The sequence below is a fragment of the Salmo salar genome, chromosome 28 (genome assembly GCF_965601325.2).
Source record: "Salmo salar chromosome 28, fSalSal1, whole genome shotgun sequence".
NCBI lineage: Eukaryota > Metazoa > Chordata > Actinopteri > Salmoniformes > Salmonidae > Salmo > Salmo salar.
In genome coordinates, this window is record NC_138318.1 from 41,692,501 (window position 1) to 41,706,459 (window position 13,959).

The 13,959-nt window shown below is 44.3% G+C and overlaps 1 protein-coding gene across 1 annotated transcript in view; it reads right to left on the reverse strand.

The window, feature by feature from the left end:
• The window catches only part of LOC106591118 (serine palmitoyltransferase 3), a 100,126-nt gene that overhangs the window by 42,355 nt on the left and 43,812 nt on the right, over positions 1-13,959 (reverse strand). Inside the window, exon 6 of the mRNA XM_045710244.2 lies at positions 1,182-1,275. Within this exon, the coding sequence (XP_045566200.1) occupies positions 1,182-1,275 (94 nt within the window). The remainder of the gene's footprint in view (positions 1-1,181; positions 1,276-13,959) is intronic.

The window sequence follows — 13,959 nt, forward strand, 5'->3', positions numbered from 1 at the left end:
AAAAAGGGCTTCACAGGCAAGGATATTGCTGCCAGTAAGATTGCACCTGAATCAACCATTTATCGGATCATCAAGAACTTCAAGGAGAGCTGTTCAATTGTTGTGAAGAAGGCTTCAGGGTGCCCGAGAAAGTCCAGCAAGCGCCAGGACCGTCTCCTAAAGTTGATTCAGCTGCGGGATCGGGGCACCACCAGTACAGAGCTTGCTCAGGAACGGCAGCAGGCAGGTGTGAGTGCATCTGCACGCACAGTGAGGCAAAGACTTTTGGAGGATGGCCTGGTGTCAAGAAGGGCAGCAAAGAAGCCACTTCTCTCCAGGAAAAACATCAGGGACAGACTGATATTCTGCAAAAGGTACAGGGATTGGACTGCTGAGGACTGGGGTAAAAGTCATTTTCTCTGATGAATCCCCTTTCCGATTGTTTGGTGCGTCCGGAAAAAAGCTTGTCCGGAGAAGACAAGGTGAGCGCAACCATCAGTCCTGTGTCATGCCAACAGTAAAGCATCCTGAGACCATTCATGTGTGGGGTTGCTTCTCAGCCAAGGGAGTGGGCTCACTCACAATTTTGCCTAAGAACACAGCCATGAATAAAGAATGGTACCAACACATCCTCCGAGAACAACTTCTCCCAACCATCCAGGAACAGTTTGGTGACGAACAATGCCTTTTCCAGCATGATGGAGCACCTTGCCATAAGGCAAAAGTGATAACTAAGTGGTTTGGGGAACAAAACATCGATATTTTGGGTCCATGGCCAGGAAACTCCCCAGACCTTAATCCCAGTGAGAACTGTGTGGTCAATCCTCAAGAGGCGGGTGGACAAACAAAAACCCACCAATTCTGACAAACTCCAAGCATTGATTATGCAAGAACTGGGCTGCCATCAGTCAGGATGTGGCCCAGAAGTTAATTGACAGCGTGCCAGGGCGGATTGCAGAGGTCTTGAAAAAGAAGGGTAATTTGCATCAACTTCATGTACTGGTCAATAAAAGCCTTTGACACTTATGAAATGCTTGTAATTATACTTCAGTATTCCATAGTTACATCTGATCAAAAATATCTAAAGACACTGAAGCAGCAAACTTTGTGGAAATGCATATTTGTGTCATTCTCAAAACGTTTGGCCACGACTGTATGTGTTGGTGGTTTGAGTACTTTACTTTGAGAGCATGTCGACTTACTGTTGTGCTTGAACACCCGGATAGTTGCCCCTGACAACCTGGCCCCCAAGATCAGAGAGGTGTGGTTCAGCTCATCACTCAGAATCAGACAGCCCTGGAAACAAAGAACAGGAAACACAATGGGTTACAAAGTAGTACTAGCACAAAATTACACTGTCCCAGGTCTGTTGGTGCTGTATAGATTAGGTGTAGTCTGTTGGTGCTGTATAGATTAGGTGTAGTCTGTTGGTGCTGTATAGATTAGGTGTAGTCTGTTGGTGCTGTATAGATTAGGTGTAGTCTGTTGGTGCTGTATAGATTAGGTGTAGTCTGTTGGTGCTGTATAGATTAGGTGTAGTCTGTTGGTGCTGTATAGATTAGGTGTAGTCTGTTGGTGCTGTATAGATTAGGTGTAGTCTGTTGGTGCTGTATAGATTAGGTGTAGTCTGTTGGTGCTGTATAGATTAGGTGTAGTCTGTTGGTGCTGTATAGATTAGGTGTAGTCTGTTGGTGCTGTATAGATTAGGTGTAGTCTTGGTGCTGTATAGATTAGGTGTAGTCTGTTGGTGCTGTATAGATTAGGTGTAGTCTGTTGGTGCTGTATAGATTAGGTGTAGTCTGTTGGGGCTGTATAGATTAGGTGTAGTCTGTTGGTGCTGTATAGATTAGGTGTAGTCTGTTGGTGCTGTATAGATTAGGTGTAGTCTGTTGGTGCTGTATAGATTAGGTGTAGTCTTGGTGCTGTATAGATTAGGTGTAGTCTGTTGGTGCTGTATAGATTAGGTGTAGTCTGTTGGTGCTGTATAGATTAGGTGTAGTCTGTTGGGGCTGTATAGATTAGGTGTAGTCTGTTGGGGCTGTATAGATTAGGTGTAGTCTTGGTGCTGTATAGATTAGGTGTAGTCTTGGTGCTGTATAGATTAGGTGTAGTCTGTTGGTGCTGTATAGATTAGGTGTAGTCTGTTGGTGCTGTATAGATTAGGTGTAGTCTGTTGGTGCTGTATAGATTAGGTGTAGTCTTGGTGCTGTATAGATTAGGTGTAGTCTGTTGGTGCTGTATAGATTAGGTGTAGTCTGTTGGTGCTGTATAGATTAGGTGTAGTCTATTGGTGCTGTATAGATTAGGTGTAGTCTGTTGGTGCTGTATAGATTAGGTGTAGTCTATTGGTGCTGTATAGATTAGGTGTAGTCTGTTGGTGCTGTATAGATTAGGTGTAGTCTGTTGGTGCTGTATAGATTAGGTGTAGTCTGTTGGTGCTGTATAGATTAGGTGTAGTCTGTTGGTGCTGTATAGATTAGGTGTAGTCTTGGTGCTGTATAGATTAGGTGTAGTCTGTTGGTGCTGTATAGATTAGGTGTAGTCTGTTGGTGCTGTATAGATTAGGTGTAGTCTGTTGGGGCTGTATAGATTAGGTGTAGTCTGTTGGTGCTGTATAGATTAGGTGTAGTCTGTTGGTGCTGTATAGATTAGGTGTAGTCTGTTGGTGCTGTATAGATTAGGTGTAGTCTTGGTGCTGTATAGATTAGGTGTAGTCTGTTGGTGCTGTATAGATTAGGTGTAGTCTGTTGGTGCTGTATAGATTAGGTGTAGTCTGTTGGGGCTGTATAGATTAGGTGTAGTCTGTTGGTGCTGTATAGATTAGGTGTAGTCTTGGTGCTGTATAGATTAGGTGTAGTCTTGGTGCTGTATAGATTAGGTGTAGTCTGTTGGTGCTGTATAGATTAGGTGTAGTCTGTTGGTGCTGTATAGATTAGGTGTAGTCTGTTGGTGCTGTATAGATTAGGTGTAGTCTTGGTGCTGTATAGATTAGGTGTAGTCTGTTGGTGCTGTATAGATTAGGTGTAGTCTGTTGGTGCTGTATAGATTAGGTGTAGTCTATTGGTGCTGTATAGCCAACTCCTATGCATAAACAAAGATGATAGGAGTTGGCTATAAAGCACAACCAGGCCTGAGACAACAAGCCTGAGACAACAGACAGGCCTGAGACAAAAAGCCTGAGACAACAGGCCTGAGACAACAAGCCTGAGACAACAGGCCTGAGACAACAGGCCTGAGACAACAAGCCTGAGACAACAGGCCTGAGACAACAAGCCTGAGACAACAAGCCTGAGACAACAAGCCTGAGACAACAGGCCTGAGACAACAGGCCTGAGACAACAAGCCTGAGACAACAAGCCTGAGACAACAGGCCTGAGACAACAGGGAACATTATCCAACCATCATCAATAACATCCCGCCTGTCCCTCCCCTGTTTATAAATGTCCCTAAAGTTTGATAAAACACTTGAAGACAGAGAGTTGGGTGAACGTAACCGTCAGACTGTATATCAGGCTCCTAAACGAGGGATCATCATCAATAATTAAATGGGATGTTTGGACCCTGGATGCTGATTAGTTGAAAGCCCCACTCAGGTTATACCTCCCATCCTTCCTAAGTGTTATCTTTGTATTGTTGTAATACCTCCCATCCTTCCTAAGTGTTATCTCCGTACTGTTGTAATACCTCCCACACTTCATAAGTGTTATCTCCGTACTGTTGTACTGTTGTAATACCTCCCATCCTTCCTAAGTGTTATCTCCGTACTGTTGTAATACCTCCCATCCTGTCTAAGTGTTATCTCCGTACTGTTGTAATACCTCCCACACTTCCTAAGTGTTATCTCCGTACTGTTGTAATGCCTCCCATCCTTTCTAAGTGTTATCTCCGTACTGTTGTAATACCTCCCATCCTGTCTAAGTGTTATCTCCGTACTCTTGTACTGTTGTAATACCTCCCATCCTTCCTAAGTGTTATCTCCGTACTGTTGTAATACCTCCCACACTTCATAAGTGTTATCTCCGTACTGTTGTACTGTTGTAATACCTCCCATCCTTCCTAAGTGTTATCTCCGTACTGTTGTAATACCTCCCACACTTCCTAAGTGTTATCTCCGTACTGTTGTAATACCTCCCATCCTTTCTAAGTGTTATCTCCATTCTGTTGTAATACCTCCCATCCTGTCTAAGTGTTATCTCCGTACTGTTGTACTGTTGTAATACCTCCCATCCTTCCTAAGTGTTATCTCCGTACTGTTGTAATACCTCCCACACTTCATAAGTGTTATCTCCGTACTGTTGTACTGTTGTAATACCTCCCATCCTTCCTAAGTGTTATCTCCGTACTGTTGTAATACCTCCCATCCTGGCTAAGTGTTATCTCCGTACTGTTGTAATACCTCCCACACTTCCTAAGTGTTATCTCCGTACTGTTGTAATACCTCCCATCCTGTCTAAGTGTTATCTCCGTACTGTTGTAATACCTCCCATCCTGTCTAAGTGTTATCTCCGTATTGTTGTACTGTTGTAATACCTCCCATCCTGTCTAAGTGTTATCTCCGTATTGTTGTACTGTTGTAATACCTCCCATCCTTTCTAAGTGTTATCTCCATACTGTTGTACTGTTGTAATACCTCCCATCCTTTCTAAGTGTTATCTCCATACTGTTGTACTGTTGTAATACCTCCCATCCTTTCTAAGTGTTATCTCCGTACTGTTGTCTATACTGCCAGTGGTGTTGTCAGTTGTAATCTTGTACCCATTCATTTGAAATCCACTCTTAGATCTGCTATTGCCAGCTCAAAAGAGAAGCCCACTGTGATATTCTCACCCACATGCTTTAATAAGTTCAAATGTGAATTCCATAAACTTGAATAACCCCTCGGTTTTCAAATCACATAGAGGGCTTGGGCTCTGTTGCACTATAGCAACCACAGCCCATGTAAGTCAGTTTATAACATTCCATCATTAGTTACTCTGAGAGGTCCTCATACTGGACATTGGCAGCGGCCTCAGGCGCAAATACTGCTAATATTGAGTCCAATTTCTATTCTTCCTATATTATTAATAGGGATAGACCAAATGGGGCAGTTCTACAGTGAGGGAAAAAAAGTATTTGATCCCCTGGTGATTTTGTACGTTTGCCCACTGATATAGAAATGATCAGTCTATAATTTTAATGGTAGGTTTATTTTAAACAGTGAGAGACAGAATAACAACAAACAAAATCCAGAAAACCGCATGTCAAAAATGTCAAATTGATTTGTATTTTAATGAGGGAAATAAGTATTTGACCCCCTCTCAATCAGAAAGATTTCTGGCTCCCAGGTGTCTTTTATACAGGTAACGAGCTGAGATTAGGAGCACACTCTTAAAGGGAGTGCTCCTAACCACAGCTTGTTACCTGTAAAAAAGACACCTGTCCACAGAAGCAATCAATCAATCAGATTCCAAACTCTCCACCATGGCCAAGACCAAAGAGCTCATCCAGGATGTCAGGGACAAGATTGTAGACCTACACAAGGCTGGAATGGGCTACAAGACCATCGCCAAGCAGCTTGGTGAGAAAGTGACAACAGTTGGTGTGATTATTCGCAAATTTGAAGAAACATAAAACAACTGTCAATCTCCCTCGGCCTGGGGCTCCATGCAAGATCTCACCTCGTGGAGTTGCAATGATCATGAGGAATCAGTCCAGAACTACACGGGAGGATCTTGTCAATGATCTCAAGGCAGCTGGGACCATAGTCACCAAGAAAACAATTGGTAACACACTACGCCGTGAAGGACTGAAATCCTGGAGCGCCCGCAAGGTCCCCCTGCTCAAGAAAGCACATATACATGCCCATCTGAAGTTTGCCAATGAACATCTGAATGATTCAGAGGACAACTGGGTGAAAGTGTTGTGGTCAGATGAGACCATAATGGAGCTCTTTGGCATCAACTCAACTCGCCGCGTTTGGAGGAGGAGGAATGCTGCCTATGACCCCAAGAACACCATCTCCACCGTCAAACATGGAGGTGGAAACATTATGCTTTGAGGGTGTTTTTCTGCTAAGGGGACAGGACAACTTCACTGCATCAAAGGGACGATGGACAGGGCCATGTACCGCCAAATCTTGGGTGAGAACCTCCTTCCCTCAGCCAGGGCATTGAAAATGGGTCGTGGATGGGTATTCCGGCATGACAATGAACCAAAACACACAGCCATAACCTGGGGCACCCCAGAAGAGTGTTTATAGAGCTGCTGTCTTCTGAATAAACTCTCTTAAAGATCTGAAGATCTTTCATATCAACAGCAGTCAACTATTAATTAGCACCTTATTCAGTCTCATCTGAACGTCGTAAAATTATTGGTTATCTACACGAACCCTGGCTAACACAAGTTCAATCAGCAATACAACAATTGGATTAATTATTTATTTACGAAATACCTAAATAAATCACACAGAATTACATATACACAGGATAGATCATACATCGATTACCAATCATGTCATAAAAGAAAAAGTCCCTAGCGGATGAAACCGATATGACGGATGGTTACACAAAGAAAGGGAGTTGGGTTTTGAATGAAAGAGCGGGAAGACTGAGGGACAAAGGAGATTGGGTCTATCGGACCTTGAGAAGCTATGCTACCGTAAATACAGAATCTTATGCATTCTAATAACCGCCCATTCGGTAAATGAAAATGCATGATATATATTTACTCTGAGCTGCACTTCGATAGATGGAAGACTGGTTTGCCCATCAGAGATCGCCATTACCCTTTGAAGAATCTTTCTGGTCGTAGTGTTGTAGAGCGGATACATTGAAGTACCCTGTCGTTCTCATAGGGGAGTTTTTCTGTCCTATCCTAGGCCACGGACATTTACAGCTGCAGCTGATAACTGAACGTCTAGGATGTATCACTTCTTTAGTGAATAAGTGTCCAAAGCTCATACCAAGTTGCCATAATCGGCTCGTGTGTGTATTCTGGCTGGTCTAGATGAAATTCACCATTCCAGCGTGGTGATCGTCACCTCCACGTTGAAATTAGCCCTTTTAAAACGAATGGACACCAGTCCTCACGTCGTCGGGGACTGAGGTTGACTTCCGTCAACGGGCTTTTGTATTGGGGGAGAGAAGGGCGTGTTTCATAGTTCTCAACCAATGTCTGTTCACTTGGGCGTGGCCACTGACTGGGCCTATGTTTTTACTGTGAAACAATTCTCTTATTAAAGAGGCTAAAATTACATTATTCTTTTCACAAATAGTTTCATATTTAAACAATTAAATTGCACAACAATTCCATGTAAATCTGATAACTACAATGTGTAGACTTTCCAAGATACAGTTTATGTCGTCCTGTCATCAGATATAATGTCTCAGACAACAACTGATCTGACATCATATTATGTCGTCCTGTTATCAGATATGTCTCAGACAACAACTGATCTGACATCATATTATGTCGTCCTGTCATCAGATATAATGTCTCAGACAACAACTGATCTGACATCATATTATGTCATCCTGTCATCAGATATGTCTCAGACAACAACTGATCTGACATCATATTATGTCGTCCTGTCGTCAGATATAATGTCCCAGACAACAACTGATCTGACATCATATTTTGTCGTCCTGTCATCAGATATAATGTCCCAGACAACAACTGATCTGAGATCATATTCTTTAAGTACCAACGGACACTTTCAACTGGATGAGAAAGGGAAATATTGTTCCATTCCCCAACCTTTTTGATGTTACCATACTCTCTAAGTTAACAAAAGGCTTTCCAAGAGTCCATTCTGTAGAGTGGAGAGAAAAGGGGAAAGGTATTTATAGTGGTGGGGGGGTCATACACCTCCTCAACAGAGCAATGTCATGACAAAAGTCAACTCTGATCTTATTTTAACAAACATTTTTTTTTTTTTTTTACGGTATTTCAAATGGGTCTTTCTCCATTCTGATTGGTTTATACTGTTCAATTTAACCAAAAATCATTTTCAACATTTTCATACATTTCCTGCACTCATTTGAGATAATTTCCACACTGCTACATAAGGCTGCACGATATAGGCAAACAATCTAGGCCTTATTTATAACGAAAATGTTGGGTGAACTGTTGGAATCATGGAAATAGAATGATTATTATAATTCCATAGAGGACATTTGGAATACAGTGTTGTTTGACACAACAACTAATGAAAATGCCAGGGAGAAGTTATTGTGATAGGAACCAAAGTGTTTATTTTTATAGTTTAGGAACTATAGTGTTGATAAGTGTTTCCTAAGGGACGAAATACTGTTGCACAAACATCATGCTGATTTAGGTCTCCACCACTGCTATTATCAGGCTGTATAACTAATTAATGTTGGCTCAGACTCAGTATATTTATTAGCTAGCTAGCCACCTAAATAGCGATTAGCATTTGATTTAACCTTTATTTAACCAGGAAGGGCAGCTAACAAGATTTAGGCCCAACTTGCTAAGAAAAGACAAACTAGCTGTTTGCAGATGTAAGAAACTCAAACTAAAAGTGTTATTATAGAACGCTTGAGGATTTATATTAAGAAGATTTTATTGTGAAAACAACATCGTTGTCATCAACATTGTTGCACGTGCTGCATTGACCATGCAGACCGAACATAAAATATATTTTGAATTGTTTAACACGTTTTTGGTTACTACATGATTCCACATGTGTTATTTCATAGTGTTGATGTCTTCACTATTATTCTACAATGTAGAAAATAGTAAAAAATAAAGAAAAACCCTTGAATGAGCAGGTGTGTCCAAACATTTGACTGGTACTGTATGTGGTATTATAGCCAGTCCCTGTGGGCAGAAACCTAGACTGGTATTATAGCCTGGTATTATAGCCTGGTAATATAGCCTGGTAATATAGCCAGTCCCTGTGGGCAGAAACCTAGCCTGGTATTATAGCCTGGTATTATAGCCTGGTAATATAGCCTGGTAATATAGCCTGGTAATATAGCCTGGTAATATAGCCTGGCAATATAGCCAGTCCCTGTGGACAGAGACCTAGCCTGGTATTATAGCCTGGTATTATAGCCTGGTAATATAGCCAGTCCCTGTGGACAGAGACCTAGCCTGGTATTATAGCCTGGTAATATAGCCAGTCCCTGTGGGCAGAAACCTAGCCTGGTAATATAGACAGTCCCTGTGGGCAGAAACCTAGCCTGGTAATATAGCCTGGTAATATAGACAGTCCCTGTGGACAGAGACCTAGCCTGGTATTATAGCCTGGTAATATAGACAGTCCCTGTGGACAGAGACCTAGCCTGGTATTATAGCCTGGTATTATAGCCTGGTAATATAGACAGTCCCTGTGGACAGAGACCTAGCCTGGTATTATAGCCTGGTAATATAGCCTGGTAATATAGACAGTCCCTGTGGACAGAGACCTAGCCTGGTATTATAGCCTGGTATTATAGCCTGGTAATATAGCCAGTCCCTGTGGGCAGAACCAGCCGGTAGCCTGGTAATATAGCCTGGTAATATAGACAGTCCCTGTGGACAGAGACCTAGCCTGGTATTATAGCCTGGTAATATAGCCAGTCCCTGTGGGCAGAAACCTAGCCTGGTAATATAGCCAGTCCCTGTGGGCAGAAACCTAGCCTGGTAATATAGCCTGGTAATATAGACAGTCCCTGTGGACAGAGACCTAGCCTGGTATTATAGCCTGGTAATATAGACAGTCCCTGTGGACAGAGACCTAGCCTGGTATTATAGCCTGGTATTATAGCCAGTCCCTGTGGACAGAGACCTAGCCTGGTATTATAGCCTGGTAATATAGCCAGTCCCTGTGGACAGAGACCTAGCCTGGTATTATAGCCTGGTAATATAGACAGTCCCTGTGGACAGAGACCTAGCCTGGTATTATAGCCTGGTAATATAGCCTGGTATTATAGCCAGTCCCGGTGGACAGAGACCTAGCATGGTAATATAGCCTGGTAATATAGCCAGTCCCTGTGGACAGAGACCTAGCCTGGTATTATAGCCTGGTAATATAGCCAGTCCCTGTGGACAGAGACCTAGCCTGGTAATATAGCCTGGTATTATAGCCAGTCCCTGTGGACAGAGACCTAGCCTGGTAATATAGCCTGGTAATATAGCCAGTCCCTGTGGACAGAGACCTAGCCTGGTATTATAGCCTGGTAATATAGCCAGTCCCTGTGGACAGAGACCTAGCCTGGTATTATAGCCTGGTAATATAGCCAGTCCCTGTGGACAGAGACCTAGCCTGGTAATATAGCCTGGTAATATAGCCTGGTAATATAGCCAGTCCCTGTGGACAGAGACCTAGCCTGGTAATATAGCCTGGTAATATAGCCTGGTAATATAGCCAGTCCCTGTGGACAGAGACCTAGCCTGGTATTATAGCCTGGTAATATAGCCAGTCCCTGTGGACAGAAACCTAGCCTGGTATTATAGCCTGGTAATATAGCCAGTCCCTGTGGACAGAGACCTAGCCTGGTAATATAGCCTGGTAATATAGCCTGGTAATATAGCCAGTCCCTGTGGACAGAGACATAGCCTGGTAATATAGCCAGTCCCTGTGGACAGAGACATAGCCTGGTAATATAGCCAGTCCCTGTGGACAGAGACCTAGCCTGGTAATATAGCCTGGTAATATAGCCAGTCCCTGTGGACAGAGACCTAGCCTGGTAATATAGCCTGGTAATATAGCCATAGCCTGGTAATATAGCCAGTCCCTGTGGACAGAGACCTAGCCTGGTATTATAGCCTGGTAATATAGCCAGTCCCTGTGGACAGAGAACTAGCCTGGTAATAGTCCCTGTGGACAGAGACCTAGCCTGGTATTATAGCCTGGTAATATAGCCAGTCCCTGTGGACAGAGACCTAGCCTGGTAATATAGCCTGGTAATATAGCCTGGTAATATAGCCAGTCCCTGTGGACAGAGACCTAGCCTGGTATTATAGCCTGGTAATATAGCCAGTCCCTGTGGACAGAGACCTAGCCTGGTATTATAGCCTGGTAATATAGCCAGTCCCTGTGGACAGAGACCTAGCCTGGTAATATAGCCTGGTAATATAGCCTGGTAATATAGCCAGTCCCTGTGGACAGAGACATAGCCTGGTAATATAGCCAGTCCCTGTGGACAGAGACATAGCCTGGTAATATAGCCAGTCCCTGTGGACAGAGACCTAGCCTGGTAATATAGCCTGGTAATATAGCCAGTCCCTGTGGACAGAGACCTAGCCTGGTAATATAGCCTGGTAATATAGCCAGTCCCTGTGGACAGAGACCTAGCCTGGTATTATAGCCTGGTATATATAGCCAGTCCCTGTGGACAGAGACCTAGCCTGGTATTATAGCCTGGTAATATAGCCTGGTATTATAGCCAGTCCCTGTGGACAGAGACCTAGCCTGGTATTATAGCCTGGTAATATAGCCAGTCCCTGTGGACAGAGACCTAGCCTGGTAATATAGCCTGGTAATATAGCCTGGTAATATACCCAGTCCCTGTGGACAGAGACCTAGCCTGGTAATATAGCCTGGTAATATAGCCTGGTAATATAGCCAGTCCCTGTGGACAGAGACCTAGCCTGGTATTATAGCCTGGTAATATAGCCAGTCCCTGTGGACAGAGACCTAGCCTGGTATTATAGCCTGGTAATATAGCCAGTCCCTGTGGACAGAGACCTAGCCTGGTAATATAGCCTGGTAATATAGCCTGGTAATATAGCCAGTCCCTGTGGACAGAGACATAGCCTGGTAATATAGCCAGTCCCTGTGGACAGAGACCTAGCCTGGTAATATAGCCTGGTAATATAGCCAGTCCCTGTGGACAGAGACCTAGCCTGGTAATATAGCCTGGTAATATAGCCAGTCCCTGTGGACAGAGACCTAGCCTGGTATTATAGCCTGGTAATATAGCCTGGTATTATAGCCAGTCCCTGTGGACAGAGACCTAGCCTGGTATTATAGCCTGGTAATATAGCCTGGTAATATAGCCAGTCCCCGTGGACAGAGACCTAGCCTGGTAATATAGCCAGTCCCTGTGGACAGAGACCTAGCCTGGTATTATAGCCTGGTAATATAGCCTGGTATTATAGCCAGTCCCTGTGGACAGAGACCTAGCCTGGTATTATAGCCTGGTAATATAGCCTGGTATTATAGCCAGTCCCTGTGGACAGAGACCTAGCCTGGTATTATAGCCTGGTAATATAGCCTGGTAATATAGCCAGTCCCTGTGGACAGAGACCTAGCCTGGTATTATAGCCTGGTTATATAGCCAGTCCCTGTGGACAGAGACCTAGCCTGGTAATATAGCCTGGTAATATAGCCTGGTAATATAGCCAGTCCCTGTGGACAGAGACCTAGCCTGGTATTATAGCCTGGTAATATAGCCTGGTAATATAGCCAGTCCCTGTGGACAGAGACCTAGCCTGGTATTATAGCCTGGTAATATAGCCTGGTAATATAGCCAGTCCCTGTGGACAGAGACCTAGCCTGGTATTATAGCCTGGTAATATAGCCTGGTAATATAGCCAGTCCCTGTGGACAGAGACCTAGCCTGGTAATATAGCCTGGTAATATAGCCAGTCCCTGTGGACAGAGACCTAGCCTGGTAATATAGCCTGGTAATATAGCCTGGTATTATAGCCAGTCCCTGTGGACAGAGACATAGCCTGGTAATATAGCCTGGTAATATAGCCTGGTATTATAGCCAGTCCCTGTGGACAGAGACCTAGCCTGGTAATATAGCCTGGTATTATAGCCAGTCCCTGTGGACAGAGACCTAGCCTGGTAATATAGCCAGTCCCTGTGGACAGCGACCTAGCCTGGTATTATAGCCAGTCCCTGTGGACAGAGACCTAGCCTGGTATTATAGCCTGGTAATATAGCCTGGTATTATAGCCTGGTAATATAGCCTGGTATTATAGCCAGTCCCTGTGGACAGAGACATAGCCTGGTAATATAGCCTGGTAATATAGCCTGGTATTATAGCCAGTCCCTATGGACAGAGACCTAGCCTGGTAATATAGCCTGGTATTATAGCCAGTCCCTGTGGACAGAGACCTAGCCTGGTAATATAGCCAGTCCCTGTGGACAGAGACCTAGCCTGGTATTATAGCCTGGTAATATAGCCTGGTATTATAGCCAGTCCCTGTGGACAGAGACCTAGCCTGGTAATATAGCCTGGTATTATAGCCAGTCCCTGTGGACAGAGACCTAGCCTGGTATTATAGCCAGTCCCTGTGGACAGAGACCTAGCCTGGTATTATAGCCTGGTAATATAGCCTGGTATTATAGCCAGTCCCTGTGGACAGAGACCTAGCCTGGTAATATAGCCTGGAATTATAGCCAGTCCCTGTGGACAGAGACCTAGCCTGGTAATATAGCCTGGTAATATAGCCAGTCCCTGTGGACAGAGACCTAGCCTGGTAATATAGCCTGGTATTATAGCCAGTCCCTGTGGACAGAGACCTAGCCTGGTAATATAGCCAGTCCCTGTGGACAGAGACCTAGCCTGGTATTATAGCCTGGTAATATAGCCAGTCCCTGTGGACAGAGACCTAGCCTGGTATTATAGCCAGTCCCTGTGGACAGAGACCTAGCCTGGTATTATAGCCTGGTAATATAGCCTGGTATTATAGCCAGTCCCTGTGGACAGAGACCTAGCCTGGTATTATAGCCTGGTAATATAGCCTGGTATTATAGCCAGTCCCTGTGGACAGAGACCTAGCCTGGTAATATAGTCAGCATCAGTAGAACACCAGGCTTGAGGCCTCCATCCATCCATCCATCCAACGAGCCAGTCCCTGCAGGAGGAAGCCATGGTCCTCTATGCCTTCCTGCTGGGGCTACTCTACCACTTCAGATGCATGAAGCACCACTGTGACCTCGTCCTTGACACAAATACCCCAAACCCCCCCCCGAGTCCGCCTCCCCTTAATCACCAATCAGTGACTGCTGTACTGCTGCGTTTCCGACGGTAAACCCTG